Source organism: Bacillus rossius, chromosome 1 (genome assembly GCF_032445375.1).
Source record: "Bacillus rossius redtenbacheri isolate Brsri chromosome 1, Brsri_v3, whole genome shotgun sequence".
NCBI lineage: Eukaryota > Metazoa > Arthropoda > Insecta > Phasmatodea > Bacillidae > Bacillus > Bacillus rossius.
In genome coordinates, this window is record NC_086330.1 from 36,923,032 (window position 1) to 36,950,917 (window position 27,886).

The 27,886-nt window shown below is 36.2% G+C and overlaps 1 protein-coding gene across 2 annotated transcripts; it reads left to right on the plus strand.

Annotated features, from left to right (window-relative positions):
• The first annotated feature begins 446 nt into the window (after positions 1-446).
• On the plus strand, positions 447-27,638 carry LOC134534788 (ubiquitin carboxyl-terminal hydrolase 30 homolog). Of its 2 annotated transcripts, XM_063373376.1 has the most exons (10): positions 447-683; positions 2,412-2,520; positions 3,239-3,397; positions 3,917-4,086; positions 10,226-10,387; positions 11,503-11,694; positions 23,312-23,455; positions 24,270-24,331; positions 24,849-24,950; positions 26,685-27,638. In XM_063373376.1, the coding sequence occupies exons 2-10, from the start codon at positions 2,412-2,414 to the stop codon at positions 26,788-26,790; spliced, it is 1,206 nt and encodes a 401-aa protein (XP_063229446.1). In that variant the 5' UTR covers positions 447-683; the 3' UTR covers positions 26,791-27,638. The 2 variants fall into 2 exon arrangements, with proteins under 2 accessions (XP_063229446.1, XP_063229454.1); XM_063373384.1 differs by lacking the exon at positions 3,239-3,397 and having other exon boundaries at positions 475-683.
• The last annotated feature ends 248 nt before the right edge of the window (positions 27,639-27,886 follow it).

Below are 27,886 nucleotides of genomic sequence, written 5' to 3' on the forward strand. Positions count from 1 at the left end.
CCTACACGGATTCCTGTGAACTGTAGGCTTTTAACAGTGGGATACAAAGAATTTCATTTTCCTTTGGCCTATGTTGCTTGTGTTGGAGAGGGTGTTGACAAGGGGATATAATCACTTGAATTTTGTTTTCTTTCAAATTTTACCCATCTGTTTTACTTGTAGTGTTTTAAAAAAAAAGTGTTACTTTTTTTGAGCTAATAGGCAAAAATCAATCGACGATACAAATGTGGCCATAAATATATTATTTTATTTGTAATTTTTTTAAACTGTATTCATTACTTTTTTGTGATAACTTAATTTGAAAGGGAAATTAAAATGCTGTTTTGCTGAATCTGTTATTTCTATATTTAACCGTTTCATTTCGCCTAATGTTTATCTTGGACTAATTATTAGTCATTCATTTTTTTAATTTGTTTAATTTATGTTATAGTTTTGCCATATAAGATATTACAACAAACGGAAAGTAACCTTTGTTTTGTTGTGGCGGCATGGTTAAATTAAAAGTTGAATTTTATTAGGTTTATTCAACTAGTATTGGTGTTAAAAATAATTAAAATTTAAACTATTCCCTTAGGCATTAATTGCACTTACTATGGAAAGAGTGAAAAACTTATGTGAATTAAGTGTAATCTGTATTCTTAGATATCATACACTATTATAAAGACGTAAATACTGGTTGGAAGGTAATTTTCAATAGAATAAGCACAAATTTTTTGTTTGAGTAACTATTTGCCCCTCAAATATGCAGTTAAGTTTTTTAAATGTGTAATTTTGAAGAGAAGCAGATAAAAAAAAATAGATATTACAAGTTTTATTTCCCCTAATGTTTTTTTTTAAACATTCTTTGAGGACTTTGGGATACTTCAGGCAGTTTTCCAGTAGTTTACCATTTGTAATGTTGTGAAATGGCTGGTTGGATTTTGTTAGCAACGTTTAAAATTGGTGAATTTAAAAATTGTGTGAACTGATGGTTAGGTTAGCTGGGTTTAAAATTATAAAAAATAAATAATCTGTTTACCTGTATTAAAAATTTGGCTGATTTGAAATTGAATACTGCTGCAGTTGGGCACAAGCTTGGTGGCAAGTATTCATCCTACTTTCTTCTCATTCTTCTGAATTGACTTAACACTCCTCATCCAAGATATTCCATTTCCGTATTGTTCACTACCATGAAGTTTTTTTTTTTCTCTTTCAATTCTCCTCTTTAAAACTTTCCTATTTTTCCCTCCTACTTTTAGGCTTCCCCCTTGCAACTAGTTGCCTCAGCTCTACCCCATCCTCCTACCCAGCCCTCTTGATACACCCTAACTAACCTTTCCATCAGCCTTCTGCCCTTTAGGCTCTCCCACCCCATTTCCTTCCTCAGCTCTTTCGGGATAATAATATACTCTCTCGTTTCATCATTAAGAATTCTCCACTCTTTCACCCTCCTAGCAGCTCTTTGCATCTCCTTCAGGTTCCTGTCAAGCACTGATGTTGGTTACTTGACATAACCAATTGCTTGTATTATTTGGAGCATTTTTAATGTTGTTAACGTAACCAACTGTTCATTTGATTTTAAAGTATTTAAATTCAGCTAACCTAACCTAACCAACTGGTCACACAAATGTACATTATTTTTTACTGTAGCTAATCTAAATCTAATCTAATCAAACACTATTTGATAGTATTTTAAATGCATTAACCTAACTACTAGTTAAATCAGCAAACTACTGGTGAACTACTTTAAGTTTCATAAAGCCTTCTTAGTGAATGATTCAAAAATGAATTTGAAAATGAAGAATAAAAGCATTTTAGAACTTTAAAAAAAAATAAAAATAAAAAAAATGGCTGTATTATCATTTGCTTGATTGTAAAATGGCATGATTTACTTTTATTACTTACATGTCTATTCAGCCCCTCCATTTCTTTCTGAGTTCAAGGGCTGGTGTAAGTGCTGCTTGTTTGCTAGTCTTTTCCTGTCTCTCTGTAGAGTCACTTGTGTTCACCTTTGGGTGGCATTGTGTTCACACTGAGTTAGATTTGCTTTATCAATTTATACTTGGCCTACTAACATTTAATCACCGTTTGTAGACTCAAAACCAGTATATAAAAAAAACCTGACAAGCCAGTGGTTTCCAACCTTCCCTCAGTTCATTGACTGTAAATAAATATGGCTATGGCCCACCAATAAAGTATTAAAAATATATAAGGTAAAGTAGGTAGAATTAAAAATGATTTATTAAAAAAAGTCATTACTAAGCATGTTTATTATTTAAATAAGTCCATAAGTATCCAGCTTGAAAATGGATTTAAAAAAAGTGAACAAAAATTTTATGGTCCTTTTTTTTTAATGTGTCACTGAATCATGTTCTGAAATGTTCTGTGACTTGGTAGCCGAGTAACACAGTGTTATGGTCATGTTTTTGCAGATGATGTTGCAAGAAAATCTTGTGACCTTGGCATGCGCAGTGGTTGCAGTGTCAATTGGGATTTTTATTGTTTGGGGTCCAGATGTGTACACCCCCAAGAAGAGAAAAGGTTTGTCGTGATTTTTTTTATGTTATTGGTACAAAAATAATGGGCAAGTCAGGATTGTTATACTTAACGGGTAAGAATCAAGGATCTGTTGAAGACTGTTTTCATCAGGGATGCATAAACTATGCTTTAGAGATGGTTCTAGGAGTAACCTACATTAGAGTCTGTGGCTTGCAGTGCTGACTTGGCAGATTTCGTGACCAATTGTAGTAGATTTGTGGTTCAGTTTAGTTGGTTGGCTGAATGACTGATGTTTACATCACAAATTGTGTCTCTTGTCTGACTAAACCCACATCACTACAATAAAGTACTGTAATAATTTTAAATTCTACATGTTCAGTAGAAGTAAGAAGAGGCTGCCAGTGAAACTGGCAGTCTTAATCAGATGGTGAACTAATTTCTTAGGGTCAGCCTGGCAGTGGACGAAGGGGGTGTGGACAAACGAGGAAATGTAATCAGGGAAGATAATGGGATTACATACCTGAAAACCTGCACTTGGAAAGATCTCCTTTTCTGCTGATTTGGTACAGAGTAGGAATTCTGGCAGTTGGAAGCCAATGAACCATTGGTCCTGAAGTGAAAATGTACGGTATCAGATACATGTGCCTCCAACTTTAAATTGGTGCACGAGTTACAAGTCAGTTAACATATAGTAATTCCATCACCCAGCTGCAAATGTGTTAGACTTGTGGCACTCAAGTTTCGTGATTGTTTAAATCAGGGGCTGTGCTGGGGTTGGCTAACCTTGGCCATACGTGCTTTCTCAATACCCTGCTTCAAGCACTTGCTCCCTGCTTGCCGTTTGTCAGCTGGCTGTCGGAGCAACAGCAGCTTCAAGATTCCAGCACCCTTACATCATCTCTATCACATGTTTTACTTGGTGAGTATTATTTCAGTTTACTTCTTTGTAAGCTGCCCTTCAAGTGCCATGGCGTTTTTGCAAACTTGTGAAAAGGCCGCTCAGCCTTCATCTTTACCTAATAGGGTATTGGATTGTTGAGTATATTTGTGCAATTTTCGGTACGGACATGGGATGGCACAGTTTATCTTGCTTCTTCTTAATTAATGCTTTTTCCTGTTTAAATTTTGAGGTGTACATATTTTACTGTTGTCTTCGGTCCATTTTGTTTTGTAAAGGGCCTTGCAGTATTTGTGCTTGCGATTACCTGTACCTATACTTTATGACAAGCTATGAGTTTGCCCATACATGATGTTCAAAATAACCCGAAATGGTATTTTGAAATCAGTGTCTATAACATTTTTCTAGACTATTATGATAATTGAGGGTTCTAAATCGTTTAAACTTTTTTTTAGCACGTTGTATATCAGATCGTAATATTTTAACAAAATGTGCTTTATTGTTCGAGCAGACGTTATTTTGTAAGGTATATTTCCGCAGTGCTGAGTGGCAGGATGGCATCGGATGAAGATGTGCTAGTTCCCAGCAGAATAATTAGTTCCTTGGAGTCGCGCGGCTGGGCCTTGTCACCCGGCCAGCAGGATGCACATGAGTTGTTCCATAATTTCCTCACAACGTTGGAGGAAGAGACACAGCAGCTTTCCAGCAAGGTACTGCATCTCTCTTCTCATCGCTCGCAGTGTCATGTGCCTTCGTTGGTCTCCTGTAGTTTTGATTTAGTTTTTATTGCATGTGATCTTGGCTCTGAAGCATAGATCTAGAAGAGTGATGCAATCATTATTGTTACTAAAAATTGCTATTTTGGTGTGTAACATACACAGAAACAAAAAAAATAATCATAGTGTTAATGCATTTAAATTATTTCATAACTTCCAAAACATTTTTGTTAAGTATGTCAATTAAAGGCTCAGTAAAAACTTCAATTATGTACGAATTGCCACATTAGAAATAGAGGTATAAAAGTAATGCAGAAGGGTTTGTAACATTGATTCCTATCAATACATGAGTCAAAGCCTATCACATAATGATTCTTAGCTCATCAGACCATATCTGATGGTAAATTTGTTTACTCTCAATAGGAAATACTCAGTAAATAGAGACTGTATTGCTACAACAGAATTTTATCTACTCATACTGAAAACTATGAAGCCTTCATGTTATTAAGAATTTTTGCCTCTCTTACATTACCCATTCATGCCTCTGCTGTCATCAAGTTGCCACTGGAATTATTGATCTTGCCAAGATTACCCAACAACTACTTATCCTTCAGTAAATGCTGAAGCTTCTTAAACAAACAAATAATACTCAGCTACCTGATGAAGTCTATTCCAGCTGGCTGTACAGTTGACCGGCCCAACAGAAGTATTCTGTGTTTTCCACCATACACCCACAATCGCTGTCCGCTCGAAGTACTAACAGCCAACTGCAGCTACCCAAGATGTGTAAACACTGGCTGAGCACAGACTGCTGCAACACTATAGAGGAAGTGTTCTTTTCTGCGTGACTTATCTTCAAACAGATAATACATCATTTCGGTAAGGTTGCCATTGTTTGTCCATGTACTTGGATTGACTAGAGGCATGTTTTTTTTAAACAGTAGAAATTTCTGCCAGGATGATATAAAGTATTACCCTAGGAATTTGCGGGGCCTATCATGGTTGCTGTTGCTGGGTAGAGGAAGTATGTATATTCAGGCCAAGGTGGATATGCTTCGATAGCTTGTTCGTAGATAGCTGGCAGTATTGAAGCTTCGCTTTGACATAGGCGGGAGTGGATATTGCTGTTCCAGGACCTCATAGTGTAGTCGCAATTATTTTTGTGGGTTATTTTTGCTCCAGCTAAACTGGACTGTTATGTGCGTAATCAAGCCAACTGAGTGTTGTTATTGGCCAATACCAAGGTCAGATGCTTTTAATCATTTTTACCGGGTTAAATGTGATAGCATCAACACTGCTTCTTCCTGTATATACAGGCTCAGGGTTGTTACGAGAACTGTAGTAGAGCAATAATTAAATTGAAGAAGATATACATATGCTTCCAAATGCACATACTACCAAATGAATCCATGGAATCTTTTCGCCTCTACCCATCCAGGGTTCCTGCAGATGGGAAAAATCCGGGTAACAGGAAGAGCTCAGGGAATTCAAAAGGTGTCTTAAAAAACCTGTAAAAAAACATGGAATTTGATAAAACCTTGGTTGCTAAACAGTAGCTATCAGCAATTTTACATAGGCTACTATCTTAATGTCTTAAAAATGATAAGTATTTTAATCATAAATTCGTGAGCTGTTAATAATTCATAACACTTACAATAGTTAAATGTAAGGGATATAAATAACGTGTATTAATTTGAAACACATTAAAATATTAAAGTTTTGACTAAGTAAACATATTTATTTTGTTTTTCAGACTAGTATAGTTGTTAAGTAATAAATGATAATGGTGCAAACTGTGTATTGTAATGTATCTGTTATCGTGCCGGATAGTCTGGTGATGTAAGAGAGGGGGCATAGGGATCTTGCTACTTCTTAGGTTTGTTCTGCTTGCCATCTATTTTGTTCCCTAGGAGTTGTAAGAGTTAGGAGCAAATGAACAATGGTCAAAAAGAGTTGGTAACAGTCATATAGGTAAAGAGAATGACTTGGAGTTTTTTATATGGCACAAAAGGAGACATCATTGAAAAATACAATTGCAAAGTAAGATTTGTCTGAAGGTGAAACTGCTTAGGCAGTACCTAATATCCTGCCACAAATGATGAGATATCAATAAAATTATGTTGTATGTGTTTTAACGTAAGATCACGAATATACTCCACATAACCCATAAGTAATTAAATAAACATGTGTTAACAAAAGTACTTTATTCAAAATATCATGAGATATAAATATGCGATCATCATATCATTTGTAGCGTGATGCATAAGTTATTCATTTTCCTAAAAATCACAATACACTGAACATTACGAACAACACAGAAACAACCAGTACCGCAACTCTTCCTTGAGAGAAGGAGCTTCGAGGGCATGACCTGAGTGACCTGGGAGCCTCGAGTAAAATGGCCATCCGCCATTCTGTTTCCGGCAAGGAAAACTCTCAAGGGCACCCCGAGTGTTGAAAGGCCAAAAGAGACTTGGAGAACAAACTTCTTGGTTCTGCCATCCTACCAGTAGAGCGGCTGCTGATGTGGTTCCAACCACACGGGGGCTTCTCTAGGGTGCCCAGGATTCCGATAAGAACACCCAGACTTAACTGAGAGAGCCACACTCACGTAAAGAACAAAATAAAGAAAAATTTTAGTTTTTATCAAGTTTATTTTTCATGGGCCACAAGCATGGAAACAGTCTGTAGTAAATAATATATTAAGTCCACCTAATTTTGGTGATCCAGTCTTGTAAAGCCCTTTCACGCAATTAAATATGACTAATTTTATTCAATCCAATGAATTTGAGAAAACAAGTGAATGCACTTCAAAGATTGAATTCAGTGCATGTGGAAAATGTTAATTGAAAGACATTTCACACTCGATTAAATTTCTTGAACTATTTGAGTGTATTTAAGATAACCATTTATTTTCTAAATGTACAGAAACCTTTTTTTCTTTTTGTTAATTGAGAAAACTGCTATGAAACTGCTTCTTGACCAATGAAATTTATTAATTGTGGTTTCAGATAGTAACACTTTTTCTTGAATGAAAGACACTTAAAGCTCAGTCTCACGCCAAGTTCTTTACTTCATTTTCTTGTCATCCCACTTATATTATAAATGTGAAAGTTTGGATGGATGGATGTTTGTTACTCAACCAGAACGGCTAAACGGATCTTGATGAAATTTGGCCTACAGCGAGCTCATAACCTGAATTAACACATAGACCACATATTAATATGAAATTCCATCCCTAAGGGAGTGAAAAAGTGATAATTTCATTTTATAACAAAAAAATCATAGGTCATAGACATACAAATAGTGAGTGAGTGTCATTTCTCTATGTCTGCCACACGATCATATACATAGTAAGGTCTGGCAAATTCATATTTTTCTCCTTGGTGAGACCAGCCCGCTTAGTGGAGCTCGCAGCGGTTTGCAAAATAAAGGCGCTAATAACTGTTTTGTTCTTAACTTCGTCAATGGATAGAGTTGCCTTGAATTTTAAACGCACCATCGTTTGATGCGTTTGTCATGTCTTTAATTTTTGTTTGTTTGTGCCGTATGCGTTCCTATACCATTCATCCGATTGCGATGAAATTTTGGTGAGTTGTTATGCGCATGCCTGTGAAGGTTTCTGAGACAGTATAAGTATTTTGAAAATGGTGGAGCACAAATCGTTTCAAAAAATGTGTTTATTTCATATTAATTATATAGCGGCACTTCGTCTGTTTTTGTTGTATAAGTGCGCACGCATGACACGAGAGAGAGAGAGAGAGAGAGAGAGAGAGAGAGAGAGAGAGAGCGAGAGAGAGAGCGAGGTATAGAGAATGAAATGGGTTAGATAAAGAGATATATAGATGTATATAGCTATATAGAGATTTATATATAGAAGAGAGAGATAGTGGGAGGTATATATGTATATATGTAGATATAAAGAGATAAACAGTGTTGTTAAGTAACGAATTACAAGTAATCGGATTACTTGTAACGATTACTTTTCAAGTAATTTATACTTGTAACGAGTTACATTTAAAAAATGTAATTCGTACTTGTAATCGGAATACATAACATTAAATGTAATCGATACATTAAGGTAATCGATACTTTTTATTTACTTGCCGTTACTTTTATTCTCGGAACGTATAACAAATTCCTTAAATTAATAACAAGAAGAACACACATTTTTGTATTAGTAAAGTTTATAATTTTACGCTTGTAGTGCTACGATTGTATGCACAACATCTATGATCAAAAATTACAAAGCACAGAAGTGGCTTTGTCAGGTTCTAGATATCTTTGCCTTCTTGTCTTCACTTAGTTTGCTTGTTTTGTGTTCACTACTCGCAAACGGGAAGCCTACGATGTACATTCTTTATTGCACAGACCCGAACAAGCCCGAATATCTACCTTCGGCCAACGTCGGCATTAAAATGATTTGACAGTATTTTTAATGTAGCTATACTAACCTAACACAACCAACCATCCACAATTTTGTAAAGTAATAAACAAAAAAACTGACAAAGTTGGCCGAAGGTAGATATTCGGGCTTGTTCGAGTCTGTGCAATACAGAATGTACATCATAGGCTCTTCCTCGCAAACGCATCGCAATCATGGATGGTATAGGTAACCGAAGTGATACTGCGACAAATTGAAATGCTGAAGAAGTCGTAAATAATGAAGATAGAATTTTTCCTTTTAGTTACCTTGATAAATATTTTGTATTATCTGGGAAGCAGAGGAAAGAGAATATGTCTGTGAAGTTTAAGTTATGTTTGGGAAATAAAATACTCAGATCAGCATGGAGCACTGCTTAAAATTTAAGGAAACACATCACGGTAAGCAAACTAGATAATGAATTTTATAAATGATATGTATTAACACTGTTTTTTACAACATTTACTGACATTAGCTACTGTATTTCCACGATTGTATTTTGTTTTGTAAGGTCAATTCCAAAATTTAAAGAGTGTTACTTTTATTACAGGTAGCTATACTTGTATGAAGTCTTTTGATGTTATTCAAGGAAGCTTGTCCTCAAATAATAAATTTAATCATTACATGAAATCATTTTTTAACAAAACATATATGTATGTATATTAATGTAACAGTGTGTAAAAAAAATTGAATCGTAAGTCAGTTTTAAAATGGTAGCAGAAAGTAATTGTAATTGTAATTTTACTGATTACTTCTATGTAAAGTAATTTTTACTTGTAATTAGTTACATTGTCACCACAGTAATTTTAATTGAGCCAAATTACTTTTTCCGAGTACTTTTAACAACACTGGAGATAAATATATAGAGAGATACATAGATACACACACACACACACACACACACACACACATAGAGAGAGAGAGAGAGAGAGAGAGAGATGGATAAATGATTTGTATATGTGTAATTACTTTAAACATATTATAAAACAAAACTGAATGAGGCATTGCAATGCATGCCGAGCATTAGCTAGATAATGGAATCTTTTCAATATTAGTAATTTCTTAATTTTCAGCTTTTTTTTATAGTGCTTTACAGAGTCTAGATTTCATACAGACCACCAATTTTTAGATATATATATGTAAATAACTACACACTGGCAGAACGTCTGTCGGAATCTGAAAGTCATATAAATTATTTTGCACACTTGACATTCAAATTAAGAAGACAATTACTAACCACATCTGATTTAGAAAAAGGTCCCCTTCACCCTGTGTTCAGCCCGGGCAATGCCGGGTACTGCAGCTAGTTACTATTAATTATTTCTGTAGATTTAACACAATCCCTCTCTTGTATTTGTTGTTCTGTCAAAAATATTTTCAAGAGATATTTAATAAAGATAATAATAACAAACACCTGTGCAACGTTAGACACCCATTATTTTACATATTTTTGTTGAAGATATTTGTGACAGAACAGTGATTGTAAGAGAAGTACCATTTTACAATATGCAGAAATAGCCCTTAATGTTAAGTAATGCTATAAAAATAATGTAGCAACATGTCATGTGAGATTGAGTTACACTTAACAACAATATATTTAAAAAATGTTTAAATTAGCTGGAGTGTTGTGCACAGAATAGGCAACTATTGTGTAGCACCTACTGATATTAAATACTGAGTTATAAATGCTGAAACTTTTATGACTGATAGAAACTGTCTCTGGTGAACATCTTGGAAGCCAGTGAAGAGGAGGCGGTTGCCGTTTCCCCACAGCTTCGGCGACGGATGTGTCACGAACCATCGAAGTTGGCGGTGTCACCTTTCCAAGGGCTTCTGACCAACCAGCTGCAGTGTGTGCATTGCGGCCACAAGGTGAGTTACACACAAGCACTAAACGGGTTTTTTGTTGCTGCTGAACATAAACTGACACCATGGTGTGTCTGATACTTGTTAAAAAAAATAAGTAAGTAGTAAGAGTTATGGTTAAAACAACACAAAACTGGATGAGTTACAGGTTTATAATATTTATTAATATTAATAATTTGGTTATATATACGTACACTAAGACAGGCTTACATAGCCAAGTAATAAAATAGAGTAGTATTTTCCTTCGTCTCTATCCAATGTTGTGCTAGTTGGTCTTAAAATATACTGAGTGAGGGAACTACAACCTGTTCCTTGGTGCTGACTGCATAAGCTCTCATGAGCTCGCCGCCTGACTTTGTGTTAAATGTGTATGTGATCTGTGTCCATGATGATGGTGATCACACTTAGCATTTTCTATTTGGTGGTATTTTCTGCTGCACATTTGTTGCTAGCTCAGTTGTTTTTCATCTTCACTGGTATGACATTTTATGGTTTTTGCATCACATATTTTGGTTACACGAAATGATTACACACATCCAAGCCCTTTTGGGTAGTACTATCTATGGCCAAAAAGTTGTGTTGTCTGCTGATTTATAAATATTTCATTTGTTGTACGGTAGATATTGCAGTATTTCATAATGTTTAAATTATGTTGATGATGGAGCTCTATTTGCAGAAAGAACGTCCAAGGATAAACAATGGATGCATCTAGTGGCAGGTGGCAACTATGACAATTCAAAAAAAAAAGTGTGATGATGAATTGAACACGTGAAAGTAAGTTTGAATTTTGAGTAACCAATCTGGGTTATTAACCTGCATTTACTTCAAAATTTTAGTTACTATGACTGTAGGTATTTCTTTTTGCAAATATATTATGGTAAAGTGTGTTTTGGGTTTACTGTAGCAATTGTTATCTGTGTGTGTGTGTATACATATATATATATATATAACTTTATAGTTATGGTTATATTTTTATTGCTATTTTATTGAAAGAATGTTGGAGACAGCAGTATTACTCTTGGTTTGATTGTAATTTTAAGAAAACATGGATAAATTAGCCATTATTCGACCTAGCCTAGGTATTATCATAACTTCTCAACTGCAGTGCATCTGTGTTGCAGACGTCTCTCCGGTATGACAAGTTTGACAGCTTATCCCTGAACCTGCTGGAACAGTCATCCTTGCAGAGCCAGACGTTGCCTCACCTGCTCGCCAAGTTCGTGTCCACGGAGATGGTGATGGGCGTGGCCTGCGAAGGGTGCGACGTACCTACTGCCACAGCCGTTGCCTTCAAGACCCTCAGGCTGGGCAAGGTGCGTGCCGTAGCATGCAGCTGGGCCACTGTGCACATGCTAGCTCTTTGAGACAAGAGCAAAGGCAATCTGCTCGCTGTTTTCCACTGGTCACCACCAAGTGCGTTGTCTTTGGAATGCTTAACGTCTCATCGACATCGAGGTCATTAGAGAATATGAAGGGTAGTTGAATGAGGATGGAGCACTAACAGAACGAATGGGCAGGGGAAACACATACATCCAAATACAGCAAGACCCCTTATTTACGTTAACGTTATTTACGTTTTCCCGTTATTTTCACTATATTCTTCAGCTCCCGTTTGGTTCCCATTTAATCCAATACAATACTTTCACGCGAATTACGTCTCAAAAATCGAATCCATCCCGCTATTTACGTCACGTAACAACCATAGTAGGCCTAAAAACATTGTGAAATACGTAACTTTTATTGTCGGCAGTGAACATTTTAAATCGCAAAATATACATATTTTATAACATGAAAAGTTGCTTTTATTTCTAAACATATAATAATTTAAGCCTAAGCATGTAAAAGTCTGAGTAATTATAGCAGGAGACAATCTAAAATGTACTAGGGTAAAATGTAAACATACAAATGTATAAACTTTCTGATGCTATATTTATGTCACAACTTAACCGAAATACTGGTACGAGACATAAACTTCACAAGATAAAATGAGCGGTGTCTTGGTAACTGTTTTTTACGTATTTTATAATTTCGGAAGTATTGTACAGTTGACACATATTTTTTAAACTAACCATTTATTTCTGAGGATCGTAAATAATTAATTATTGGTATCAAGACATCAAGATGAACGTAAACTTGAACATGTCACGGCAGCGAGAAAACTGGTGCGTATACCAATAAACTGGTATTAGAACTGGACAAAACTGGTACACGGGAGGTGGAGCTTATATTTTTTTCTGCTAAGCTCGCATCTATTGGCTGCTGCTGATGGAAGGTCACGAGTCTGGGCGGAGCGTTGAGAGAGTTGTACTGCGCATGCGCAGCTCAGAGAACAGAGAGAGCCAGCCGGCGGCTACGCCGCGCCATAACAACAGCTGATTGAGTACGATGACCTTTCTCCGCGCACGGCGCGCTATTGACGGTAAATTTCCAATTTGCGGCCCTTTTTTTAAATTTTTTTACTGTGGTGCAATGCGTATGTGTAATGTAGCCCGTATTTGTTATGAACGCTGCAGGATACGACTGTATTTTAATTATCTTTAAGTACTTTAACGTATTTCTTACTTTTTCCTTTATTTACACTTTCCCGCTTTTTACACTTTTGTACTTTGTCCCCATGAAAAGTGCAAATAAGGGGTTTTGCTGTAGTTGTCCAGGCTGTTGATACGAAGAAGCAGTGTTTTAGAGGGGCGGAGGGGGGGGGGATGCTTCCCAAATTCCCTGGGGTCCCAGTGTGTTTCTGGATTTTTTTTAGCATTCGTTTACTCATGTAGTAGGACAAAATTAAAAGTATCATGCCAACAAAATTCATTGGAAACTTTACAAGTTATGTAATATGCAGATATGTTTACAGTATGTCCACTGTAAAGCATCTTACATTCTGAAAATTTTTTAAATTTAAATGGTGGGTTTTGAACATTTTTTTGCATTAAATATTTGCAAGTAATTAGAGAAAGAAAATTGTGATCTAGAAAGGAAAAGTAAAGAAGTTACAATCGTAATATTTATTTTAGAGTTGTTCCGATACCGATACGTAGTATCCAATACTTAACTTTTTTTTTAATGTACTTGTATCGGGCAGATACATTAGTATCGGGTTACAAAAATACAAACGGCCTTTTAAGCATTATCAATACATTATCAGCAATATTTTTAAACCAGTTGGTCCGATAAGAAATAAAACGAGAGCTATGTTTGCTTACTTAATAGACCATTGCCGGTAATGAATACCTCATGTTATCGTTATCTTATCTTTATAGCCTGCCTGTCTAGCTATCGTGCTGCACAACACAGCAGTAATAACAAACGGGAAGCCTTCTTTTCACTGACGAGAGAGCCAAAACCCGAAGTTCCTCGAAGTTCATGCTTTTTTTCCGTATCTTTAATGTAGCTATCCTAACCAAATCAACCATCCACAATGTAGCTAACCTAACCTAATTGACCATTAGTATCCTTTTATCAACACCGCCATATTTATTTACAATGAACAAAAAAAAAACCCGAAGATGCACGATTGGGCATTTGGCTTTCTCGTCTGTGAAAAGAAGGCTTCCCCTCGCATCTGCACGGAGAAGTTTATGACAAAAACACGTGATACGATCGTTATAGTTATTGTTCCGGTTACAGTACTGCGACATCTCGTGACTAAGCAAAGAACTATTCCGTGAACATTTTTGCATGCCAACAAAAACGTGTGGTGCGATCATATACTGTTTTGTTTACGTTATTATGCTATGGTTTCACGAGTGTTTAGTGTTTTCGACTAGTACGGTTTTTAGGATTGCAATCACGTGTCTTGCGTTTTTATTTTATTTAGCAGCTATTGAGTTATTATTAACTGGTAAAAAAAAAATGTCTAGTGTGTGGAAATACTTCTCTAAAGACTTGACAGACATAAGTAAAGCGAAATGCAACCACTGTGGTAAAATCGTGTCTCGGGGTGGTAAGGATAAAAGTAGTTTCACGACATCAAATCTTACCAAGCATTTGAAACATTGTGTTTGTGATGCACATCAAAATGTCTTGAAACTGAAAGCTGAAAACTTGGAGTAAAAAAAACACGAAAGTGTTTCGTTTGCATCTACCAGTCAGAGTATTCCTGAACAAAGTAGCAGTAGTAAACAACTTACCTTAATAGATACTTACAATAAAAATTGCAAGTATGAGAAAAATGACAAACGGGCGAAAGATATAAGCAGAGCAATTGCAGAAATGCTTTGCTTGAGCAAACTACCATATGTATATATTTGTGGAAAGTGAGGGTTTTAAAGTGTTGATGAACAAGATATGTCCAAAATATCACATTCCAAGTAGAAAATTTTTGACGTGATGTCTAATAAATCTATGAACGCCGGCTGCACGCACAAAAAAGTGTCCCGTTATGCACATTGTCCCGTTACGCTCATTTTATATTGCTCTTTGCTAAACTGAACCTCCTAGAATTGCGACCGAGTCCGTGGCGTAATTCTGTTTTCATGCATTTCAATGTAACATTTTCATTGCTCTTTGCTAACCCGTTTCTCCTAGCATTGCTGCAGAGTCCGTGGCGCAAATATATTATTTTTGACTGCATCTTGGTGTTGGGTAAGCTATTTTCCTTCACATCATCCTTGAAACACTCCCATTCGTTTCCTACTTTTCCTATCATTGTCCTATCCTTAACAGAATAACACAGAATGGAAGAAGTTAAATAGCAAACATGTATAAAAGTTATAGTTAAATAATCTCTTCGTTAAAGTAATAAACATATTTGAATTAATGAGTGCAAATAAAAGTAAATTTATCAATTAAATTGTAGATTTCATTTCACTCCTTCTTTGTATCCATACAAAATAGTGATAATTCAATAAAAATGATTCAATTTTATTCATAAAAGTATGCAATCATTTCATCAATGTTTTGTTATGACGTCTGTAAAGTATCATTATTTTCTTGGAAGTGATGCCATTTGAAGGTGCTACACACAGTGCCGAATTAATTGATATTTGAGAACATGAAAACTGCTTTTGCACGGTGGAATATCTCAACTAAGGTGAAAGCAGTAGTCACTGACAATGCTGCAACTCAATGTTGTGCATGTGGGTTGTTCAGATCATTCAATCCAGATGGTAAGTTAACTATTAGGTATGTTACTAAATTTATTGTAGAGATATCCTATCAATCTGCTGAACTTAATTTTTGAAACTTAATGGATCAGTTTCATGATTAGGCTATTCTACTAGTAATTTTCTTCATTTTATGTAGGCCTATTTACCATTTATTTTTGTTTTAGGTTGTCAGTCAAGCAGTTTTGAACCATCCAAATGTATGAAAGCTTCTCAAAATGGCAAGACAACTTGTTGGGCTTTTTAAGCATTCAACATCTGGAATGAAGGCTTTGAATTCAGCGTATTTATCATTGGGTAAAAAAAAATACTTATTACAAGATGAACCCACTAGATGGGATTCAGCATTTCTTATGCTACAGCGCCTTGTTGAGCAGAAAGATGCAGTTGCAGGTTAGTGTAATTTCATTTTATTCTATCCCATTTTTCCATATTTACAAAATGCTTAAACAAGCCCTAAATGTACCTTTTTGTAAGATAACTTTTTTATTGTTTCTCAGTTGTAGCAAATAAATTCCAACAAGTTGCAAACTTGCAACCATCAGACTGGGTCTTGGCTGGCAATGTCCTAACAATTCTATCTCATTTTGCTCAATTCACAAATGAGATCAGTAAACGAGACACATCTGTAGCTGATATTTGGCCTTTGATTAATGGCCTGAAATCAGTTTTACTTGACTTGCAAGAAGAACTGTAAAAACAGAATGTGACAGGTTTATTGAATAACCTACATTCAGAGTTGGTAAGATGGTTTCCACTTTTTCACTCCAAGGCTAATATTTTGGCAACAGTGCTGGATCCTAGGTACAAATCCAGTTTCTTCGATGATGATGATGATGATGACATTGACAACACTATGAGAAAGTGCAGAGAACTGATTTCTGAAGAAATTTCTCTCATTGAACCTACTGCTAGTTCCAAGAATAGTCAAAGCTATGATGATGATGATGATGATAACAACAATGAATGTGAAAAAGTAACAGAAAATCATAAACGCTCTCTTTTGCAGGTTAGTAACATAAATTTTAATGGTTCAGGAAGTTTATTAAAAATTTCTTGTATAAGAGTCGATTTTTAATGTCCATTGCTTTATTTTCTAGGTAACCAAAAGATTGATAAGTCAGAAGGCCAAAAACAAAAGATTTGCAGTTGGTGAAACCAGTGTTGAGAGTGAACTGAATGACTATCTTAGCAAGTCTCCTGTCAGCTATGATACATCCCCGGCTAGTTTCTGGGGTTCTTCACCATACAAGAATCTCAAGAGATTGGCCAAATTCTGGCTTACTGTACCAGCTGGTTCAATCTTATCTGAACAAGTCTTTTCGCAAGCTGGACTTATTGTTACAGATCACCGCAGTCTATTGCTTCCTGAACATGTAAACCAATTAGTGTTTTTGAAACAAAATTTGCACTATCTTAAGTTGCAGCGGTCAGCTTCTACTGTCCGCGCATTGTTGGCTTTCCTTCCCCCTCCCTTTCCCTCCTCCATTGGTTTCCTTGTTCCTCCCCTCCTTCCCCTTTTGCCCTCCCTTTCCGCTTTTGTGCTTCGTTTGAAGTTTCTGTGGCGGGTCGGCCAGTCGTCTCCGGGCTCGGCAGGGCACGGGTCTCGCTTGCAGGTATGGTTGGCATTGGATTGTTGGAGCGCGGTGACAGTTCCTTTAGGCCGTGTTAGCCATGTAGCTTCTTTCCTCTTAATCTTGGTTAAATTTTTCTTTCGGCTTGTCACTTCTAAATTTTGCTTCGGGTAACTGTGCGTTTGTTTTTGCTTTGTGCCAACCATGCCAGTTTATATCTGCGCCTTGTTCATTTTCTTTTTTTGTGTCCGTGGCTTGCCGCGTTTGACTTATGTACCGCCCTTATTATTTTTACTGTGATTGCCGTTTTAGATTCCCTTATGACGTTCTGCCGGGCCTGCTGATGACGGCCAGTCGAGGCGCGAGGCGTAGTTTTTGTTTTGTGGTATTCTCGTCGCGCAGGCTGGTCGTTCTCTATTTTGATATGCATTAGTAGACACGGGTGTTTCTCTAGGTCCTCACGCGTGTTTGTGCGGTGTTCGTTCTTGAGTTACGCCGTTCTTTACAGGGCCCCTTTTGCCTGACCTGATACTTCATTTTGAGTGTCGTTTGACTCTGCGTTTGCACGCGAGTTTGTTGCGTGAGTTATGTTGCATATTTTTTTGTTTGTTTTTGCGTGCCACCCTTAATTTTACGGGTGCCTATGTGACGGTACTTGGTGGTGATCTACTCGTCATTGTATGTTGAATTCGTGGTAATAAATTTAAGAATGTTACCTCCGGTGCGAGGCCTTGGGACTCGTCTTACTATTAAGCTAGGCCATTCTAGAAGGTTTTAGTGACCTTGAGCCTGTTTGAGTGGTTTGTACATTGATCTATTCCTGGTATTGCCGATGACTGCACATACTGTCTATTCTCACTAGAGTAACTTATAATTTATTGAGGATTAACCTCCAGTTAATGTTGATGCGACTTGTTTGTAAATGGCCATTTGGGCTGTGGGACCGTGTGGTTGCTTATATAGGGGATATATATGCTTGTTCTTTTGTCTACTTTGTATGCGGGTTTGTTCTCCTTGCGGGGTTTGAGGCCGTGTCCTCTCTCCCATTGTATTACCTTGTTATGATTAATTGTTTTTGCAAATAAAGGGCTATTGAAATGAATATTTTGGGTGTCGCTTATGTTTTTGCTCACTTCATCCTAGCTCTGCTTTCGTCCCTAACTGAAGGGACACACTCTAGTTTGGTATTCCCTGCGGTTCGGGGGATTTTTTTGTGATTTGCCTGGAGCGCTGAGGTAGCACGCTGCGGTGGGGGCTTTCCCCTCCCCGTTAGCCTGCAAAGTAAAGTGAATGTGTGTATAAAATGGGCATCAGATTTACTTTAGCTTGCCATCTTTCTAATACTGTGCAAACATATTTCAATTATTACTTTGTTATTTTTAATAGTGTAGTAAAAATAAAATAATTTTTTTAAATTTTTATTTTTTTTTTATTTTTTTTATATTACTGCACAATAATAATGGCATGTAAAAAAAACAAAAAAAAAACACTGGTATTGGAATAGTATCGGGGTATTGGTATCGGAAAATATAGTATCGGAACAACTCTAATTTATTTCTAGTTGAAGTTAAAAACCGGTTTAGAAACTAAGCATAGTTATTGTTTTTATATACTCACATTTTCAGACAAGCCTTTTTTTAAAAAAAAAAATAATTTTTTGTATGTTTTTAGTGCAGTATTGTTTGAAAATTAAGATACATTTTCTTTTTTAACTTAAAACTGTAGGTAATATATATTATTTTTTATACTTTTTAATGCTATTTGATTTCTCTTCAATTTTTTTAAAATTTTATTTTTCTCAATTTAATCTTGTTAGCATGAATGCTGTATATCTCAGTGTGAAAAAATTAGTTTAGTACTTGTGCAAATAAATATATATATATATATATAATACAGTAGAACCCCGATTATCCGTGTTAATGAAGGGGACGAGTGAGTCGGATAATCGAAAATCGCGGTTAGCCGAGTCATGCTTGCCTCAAAGGTCATTAGCCCACAGACAGCTATCTGTGGACATTCGGAGATTACATATATATACACATGCTTTGTGTGCGTGTGCGTTGTTGACATAGAAGCGGACTGCTTAGTGCTGGGCAGCAGTGGTTTCTAAGTCTTTCGTGTGCGGAGACATGGGCACGCGAGTCGTTGTTGCACCGAGGTGTGTGACTAGCCGTCCGCCAGTCCGAGGGCCCAAGACAGCTGATAGCTGCCAAGGTCACGCATTCTTTTCATCGCCCGTAAGCGACGCTGCCATAGAGGTGGGTTGTTACAGCCATTTTCTGGTTCTGTTCCAACCTGATACTGATACAGTAATGTACCTAGTTACAAGTCTCTGATACTTTTGTATCAGAGCAGTAGCGGTGTCAGGAAGCGACAAGGTATCAGCATTCTCGTTACAGGGTACACATCCTCCGTGCCGTCATCACCAGCATAAAAAGGTATCGGTGTCTCTGATACATTATTTATCACGCCCGGTAATTCTCTACCTCTGTTACTCTCATGCCCGCCTGATACAGCCAGTATCAATCAGTTCACCAACCACTGCAGTTCGTCCTGGCCGTGTATTACCATGTACATTGTTGCGGCTGTCATGCTTTGTAGTTAGTATCTTTATAGTGAAATAAGGAATGGATAAGTGCAAGAAAAAGACTTCATTTGTGTAGAATTTTTTTACGGAAAATAATGAGTTTGCTAATTGTAATTTGTGTAAACAAAAACTGAGTTATAAATCATCATCGACTAATCTGAAGAAACATTTGAAACATAAACATTGATATAGTATGCTCACTAATATGTACGTATCTGTTTTTTTTATTTTTAATTTTTGATATAATTGTAATCTTTTAATGTATGAAAATACTAGTTAATAATTGTTTTCGGAAAAAAAAGTCCATATGTTGATTACATCTGTTATTAGTGTCAACTGAGAATTTATTTGCATTTTCATAGCTGTTAGGTGCACAAATATAAATATTATACGTTGTATTAATGTACTTTTTAATATTAAAATTTCATTAGTTTTATTATTGAACGAGACTGTGCACGCACTGCGCACTGAGCGTACTTTGATGTGGGACAATAACCAAACGACTCGTAACAATTTCGCTTTGCGCCTCTCCTTCAACGCCTTCCCCTGCGCTTCCTCCCATACATTATTTCCCTTCTTTATCCCTTATTCGTCGTTCCTGCTCCCTCCCCTTTCACAAGCTCCGCCCAAGTGACCGTCATCTGCGATCGGGTTCTGCGCACATTGGCCGTTGTGTTGTTCCAGGCGAATTCTGAACTGATACTAAAGTACTTGATACTTTTCAAGTGTACTCATTTGCCGTTCCTGATACAGGCGCGTATCAGTGACAAAGTATCAGGTTAATACTTTTCGACCCACTTCTATGCTGCCACACTTAGCTCATTGCTCTGTTGTCAGTAACACCATCGGGCTAGTTATTGTTTTACAGAACGACTGCCTTCAAAATTCTTTTCGAGATAAGATTTTTCATACCAGTGCATTGAGACTTGATTTGATGGTTTTGAAACGGTGTCTCTGTCTCGTATAATTCACGGTGTTTTTATCCCCCTTTATTTATATGAATTTAAAATGTTAGATTTTTTATTTTTAGTTTGCTGAACGTGGAATTAGTGCAAAAACGGCCTATTATGACTTAGTGTTGCAGATGGGTCGGAAATCTTATAACGACCACCTCTCTATAACGACCCTAATCTCGGGAACCGTGAGAGGTCGTTATATCTATTATCCGTTCACTTAGCTGAGTTTTGAAATAAACAAACACCGTTGTATCACTGCGCCGCGTTAGCAAGTGATAGGCTGAATTTATCTTGCGTGCCAAGCACTAGTTGCAACACACACACTTCCGTACAGTCGGTGCTCAAAAAATAACGGAGAAGTAATATAACAGGAAAATGGTTCTTCTGTCAAGCCTAGTTTTTTTAAAAAAATTACGTCTGCTGTGATAAAATTACGCCACTTAATGCTACACCCTCTGACCTTTTCTGTTGAAACCATTCAAACAAACAAGTGTCCAAGCTGCTAAATGTGGATTCGTTCATCATCTTGTGTTTATTTAATCCACTTGAAGTGTCAGCCTGTGAAGCAAACTGAAGGATTTTTTCGCGATTTTTTATGATGTCGCGCACTGTTGTGTTACCGACATTAAACTCAGTCGCAAGTTTGCAATCGTTTCTCCACTCTAAAGTCTTTCTATAATTTTTGTTTTGCTGTCGATGGACAGTACCTCTCGCTTTCTTTTCTGTTCATTTGATGACATGATGAAATGTTGCGCTCAACACTTCCGCACAACACAACGGTATAATCCGTCGGAATGCAGATCACTGTTACAATACATAAAATGATCACCACCTTCACGCTTCAACAACGTACACTAATGGAATAGACTGTCTCCATGCGCCGGGTAATCTCTGTGGTAGAGGTGGGTCGAAAAGATTCAAACTGATACTTTGGCACTGATACGCGCCTGTATCAGGAATGGCAAACGAGTACACTTGAAAAGTATCAAGTACTGTAGTATCAGTTCAGAATTCGCCTGGAACAACACCACGGCCACTGTGCGCAGAACCCGATCGCAGATGACGGTCACTTGGGCGGAGCTTGTGAAAGGGGAGGGAGCAGGTACGACGAATAAGGGATAAAGAAGGGAAATAATGTAGGGGAGGAAGCGCAGGGGAAGGCGTTGAAGGAGAGGCGCAATGTGAAATTGTTACGAGTCGTTTGGTTATTGTCCCACATCAAAGTACGCTCAGTGCGCAGTGCGTGCACAGTCTCATTCAATAATAAAATTAATGAAATTTTAATATTAAAAAGTACATTAATACAAGATATAATATTTATATTTGTGCACCTAACAGCTAAGAAAATGCAAATAAATTCTCAGTTGACACTAATAACAGATGTAATCAACATATGGACTTTTTTTTCCGAAAACAATTAGTAACTAGTGTTTTCATACATTAAAAGATTACGATTATATCAAAAATAAAAAATAAAAAAAAAAACAGATACGTACATTAGTAAGCATACTATATCAATGTTTACGTTTCAAATGTTTCTTCAGATTAGTCGATGATTTATAACTCAGTTTTTGTTTACACAAATTACAATTAGCAAACTCATTATTTTCCGTAAAAAAATTCCACACAAATGAAGTCTTTTTCCTGCACTTATCCATTCCTTATTTCACTATAAAGATACTAACTACAAAGCATGACAGCCGCAACAATGTACATGGTAATACACGGCCAGGACGAACTGCAGTGAATGTTGAACTGAATGATACTGGCTGTATCAGGCGGGCATGAGAGTAACAGAGGTAGAGAATTACCGGGCGTGATAAATAATGTATCAGAGACACCGATACCTTTTTACGCTGGTGATGACGGCACGGAGGATGTGTACCCTGTAACGAGAATGCTGATACCTTGTCGCTTCCTGGGACCGCTACTGCTCTGATACAAAAGTATCAGATACTTGTAACTGGATACATTACTGTATCAGTATCAGGTTGGAACAGAACCCGAAAATTGCTGTAACAACCCACCTCTACTCTGTGGCACGACACCGTGCTGCGCGCGGGAGTGTACAGTCCGGTCATGCGGACGTGGAATTTAGCACCAGTGTATAATCTATTCACGTAACATGGAACACAAAAATATTATGTACATAGGTATGTATGTACTAGTATTTTTTTTAAAACTTTCTGTGTATATAAACATAACTGAGTCAAAGTACTTTGACCAACATACATTTTGCAAAGTATTTTAACATTTACATACATTTTGAATCATTGGTTTTATGTAACTAAAAAATTGGACTTGATGGACATAAATTGCGGTTAATCCGCGAATCGGATGATCGAGTCGCGGATAATCGGGGTTCTACTGTACACACGTATATATATGATGATTAACATTAACAAATTTAAATGACAAATTTAATGACTCCTAACAAGTACATATAGTAATTTCATATAACCCAAATTATTATTTATTAAGTTAGACACTTTCTTATTTACTAGCTATTTAACTTGTAATTTTTTTAAATTTGATATTTGTTATATTTTATTTTCGAAACCGAAAATAAATGTCCTGAATGTTTCAGTATATTCGCACAGACCTATTCATTTTATATTGCTTGGTGTTTGTAAGGATGAGGCAGTTGAGTTAGTGTGCACAACCTTCACGAAGTAGCAAATTAACATTGATGTGTGGTTGTGTGCGAACAGCTGCCATCCTGCCTCTGCTTGCATATCTCACGCACAACATGGCAGGATAGTGGGCAAGCATTCAAGAGACTCGACTATGTGGAGTTTCCCGAAATGTTGAACATGAATCCATACATTTTCTCCTCTTCAGCCAAGGCAGTAAACGTAAGTATGTATGCACCTTGTAGCTGTTATCACTCCTAAATTGTATATTAGTGGTGTATGCTCTATGTAAAATAAATTGTTTATATTGTCAACTTGTATATGTTTTATTTATAAGAACCAAAACCGGGACCAAACCGATCAATAAAAACCAGAACTGAACAGCCCTATTTAATAGCATTTATGCTTGTTTTATTGTATGCATAAATGTGATCACTGAACAGTGTGCCGCCAGAAAGTTGTCAGTGCTGATATAGTTACATAAATTTTCTTCCTGACTCAATATTTAGGAATCAGTATTTAAAATTTGCATTTATAAGATATAGTTTTAACCACACTGCTGTTGTGTTTAAAAAAACACACACACAATTTCATAATTACAACTTTTTTCTTTGTAAATAGTAAAGAAAAGTTTTAGCTTTATAATTGCTTATGATCAATTTGTGAAATTTGATAAGGAACAAAGATGGAAATTGGAGGAACTGCTTTGCTAATTACCATAATAATAATAATAATTTTTTAAATATAAATTATGTTTGTTGTATAGGGAATTGATTGCTGAGCAGATAACTTAATATCTAAACTAGTTCCTTTGTTGAGATAACCTTAAAGTCTTTCTGTTCTAAATAAAATTGATGTGTGACAGTTAATGGGTAGTGGTTTTTAAATAAAAATTATAACTATAAATTATATAGATTGATAGCATAATTAAATACATTGTTGAAGGACTTATTTCAAATTGTAATTTAGCTTTAGCTTATAACATCCTTTGTGAAATCAGTGTGTTTATGCAATTGACTTGTCTTTTTCCTGGCAGTCCTCTGACAACAGTACGAAGCTGGAAAAGGATGATGTATTACCCTCTCCAGATCATATCAGGTAAGGCAGTAGATATGATGTACTGTACAGAGGCTTAAGGCAACGAGACCTCCAAGATTAGAGTGGGGCTCTGAACCACTTTGGTACTGATTCAGTGCTGATAAAATTGAGTTATGCTGGGGTGTAGAGATTGAGCCCACAATTAGGGTTTAGTGTAAAGAAAATAAGTGATGTGAGAGGGATACTGCTAGGTGATATTCCAAAGTTAATGGTATATTGGAGTATGTTTTATCTTTATTAGTATTCGCTTTGTTTATAATATTTTAGCTCGTTTATGCATCTCTCTAAGAGAATGGCCAGTTCCAAAGCTTGTTTCGATGCTTCACCGCTATTGAATTCAATAAATAATATTAACTAAAATTAAAATAAATGGAAAATTAAAGTTTCTGCATGTGCTTGTATCTTACGTATGGAGTTGACCTGAAGAAGGTATGGCCAAACGCTTCAACACTTTCAACTACCATAATATTGTTTAGCATGCCTGGGTATGTTGATGACATGGTGTTTCCTTACACAGATTGAACCACATGTACCAGTTGGTGTCTGTGGTTGTGCACTCGGGCAGTGCCACCAGTGGACATTTCATAACGTACAGGCTGAGTCACGGCACCAGAACAAGGTCTGTGTTTTAGCTTCACTATGATTCATTTCAGTTTCATTGTTCATACAAAGGTCCTTGTCAAGAAAATCATTCTGCAAGTACACAGCTTGATGTGTAACTACGGTGCCTATTTACCAGTTAATAATAATTTAAAAAGTGTACGAGTATAACTGTAAATTTTATAAAATTTATGTTGCTGTCAGATTTGTTATTAAACCAGCTTGTACTTGAAAGCAAAAAAAAAAAAACTGTAAAGGCAGGCACATAACTGTCCAAAAACATATAGCATGCCTATTTTCTTTTCACGGGTGCTTTTGCAGTTTTCCAGTTCAGATCCTCCTCACACCTCCAAGATTTTTTTTCATCCCATCTAAGATGTTTCAAGTATCTTTGGTCTGTATATATATTTAATACATATTTCAACAAACATAAATAACAGAATTGACTGTCAAATGTTCCATCCACTATGTCAACTTTGCCTGCCTGAATATGAATTTTATCACTCTTAATAATAGTAATATTGATTTTGCTTCAAATTAATACACTGTTGTTTGTATCCCTTACATTTAATTAATTTTAGTAAAAATCTGGTACGTATTGATGGCACACCAATTTAAGATTTATATACCTACCAGTTTTAAGACATGTTTTTCTAAATGCAGTGAAAATCTTTTAATCTAGCTTTTTGTAGTTTGGCTCGAATTGAGTTGTTTACGTTTGGATTTTTTCCGGTTTGCCTTGACCGCCAGGTTGCATGACTGTGCTGCCTGCTTTTTAGTTCGGCCAGAGTTTGCCCCTACTGTAGGTTTTCGTTGATCTGTATCTTTTCTTTCTATAGAGCAGCTTGACCATTATGCTGTATACTACCCTCTTTTATCGCATAATCGTCGCACCTATATTGTAGGGCGTCAAAATTTGGATAAAAAAACTCTCGCGTAATCGTTGCATGATGTTTTTGGTCCCACTATTAGATTCCGAGCACTTTGTATAGTATAATTTAATATTAATTTGGACATTACCACTTACTTATTCATTTAACAGAAATACGAAGTTGTCTGATGTGTAAATTTTCTTTTAAAGACATTTTTAAATGTTATAACCTTTATCTGTTAGTCTGCATCGCCATGGCGTACCGCTTATGAAAATGTAGCCAGCGCTAGTTGGCATCATTCATATTTGGTTATGTTGCTTCCAGTACAGAGTGCACGTCGTCGAATATTGATATCTCGCCGATTTCATGCAACGCGCGCGCTCTATCGAGTATCGAAGTTAACTACATTTGATGGCCGGCACTCTTTTGTGGTAAGTGTGTACTACAATGATAGTTATGCGTTCATTCAGGCTCGCATTCGGGTCACAGATTTTGTTTTTTTATTAAAGTTGAAAAATTTTTGTTGCATGACTTATTAATTTTAATTGTTTGTTGTGCTCTTGAATACTCCACTTTTTAAATAAACGTACTTTCCATTAATGGGTTTTGTTTTTATGAATAACTTTACCTAACAAATTTTTTTTCCTGCATAAATGTTGTTGCACCCCTACTTTTCCAATTTGATTTTAGTTTAAAACGTGCAACGATTCTGCGATAAAACACTGTAATTTTCCTTTTGTAGTTCTATTGAAATAACATTGATGTTAAATAAACCCGCCTAGCCATGGTCCAAAATATGCTGAAAGGCTGAGTGAAAGACCTTTCTCCGTACATTTCTTCATTGTTGGGCTCGGGCTTCACACACTCATTTCTTGTTCCAGTTGGTGGTTCACCTCGGACACGGAGGTGCGTAGGTGCTCCCTCCCGGAGGTGATGAAGTCCTGTGCGTACATGCTGTTCTACGTCAAGTGCAGTTCGCTGCAGTAACAGGCCTGTGTTAGCTAGGACTCACGAGTGGTTTGCTGTGAAGATTAGGTAGGCAATAGTGATGAATTATTTTTATATATAATTTATTCTGAGTTACTTTTGCTGTTAAAGTCACAGAGTTAAACTAGCCAATTTAGAAAACTGCTTAATTCAGAAAATAATATAAGTTTTAATAGCTTTGCGAAAAAATCTGAACACTCATTAGGCTACATTAAGGTATGTCCACACCAGCAGTTTCTTTCCTGTGATTGGTGACCATCTGCAAGAGAAGCCATTGCCCTGTTTGGCCGGGCCATTCAGGACACAATTGCTTCCACACTAATGGCTGTGATTTGTGAACCAACAGTTAACATTTACCTGAAAGAAACTCGGCCTATAACAAAAACATAAACAATGCAACAGTGTTTTAACTCTCGGCTATTTTCGGTAAAAATACATGCTCCTAGTTATATCCAGATATGTGTAACACTGACTTTTGCATATGTACTTAGTTAATGTGTATTGGCAAGTCTGCTAATACATCATTAATTTTTTTTATACAGCTATCTGACAAATTTGTTTTGTAGCTTCAATAAATTACTTGATTTGAATTAAGCTAAGCACAAAAACTGGGTATTCGTGGAAAAGTTATTCTGTTATGCTCAAAAAATTAGTTACATTAATTTAATTAAATCTAAATGATGTATGAGTTAAAAAATAAGGATGTTATCGAAGTTGACAGGTTGTAGATATTTCTTGTTCATAGCCTTATATTAATGAAGTGAAACCAACAAATGTAAACTTGTATCTGCTTTGTAACGTATTAATTTTTTTATGGAAAATAACATTAAAGAAGCTCAAATCATGAAGATGTCTATGAAAGCTTATGAAATCACTCGGAACTAGTTTTCTTCTATAATTCAGCAGAATTCAAACAGAATACACTGATTTTTCCCTGTAATTTTATAAAATGTGTGTTTTATTTTTCTTTCAATTTTCTCGTAGAATTAATTCTTTATAGGTTATTTAATCAAAGTCTACTATAATGAAATAGGTTTTACTAATAATACTGTACAAACAAGTTATTAAGGATAAAAATAAGAAATTAACACTTTTA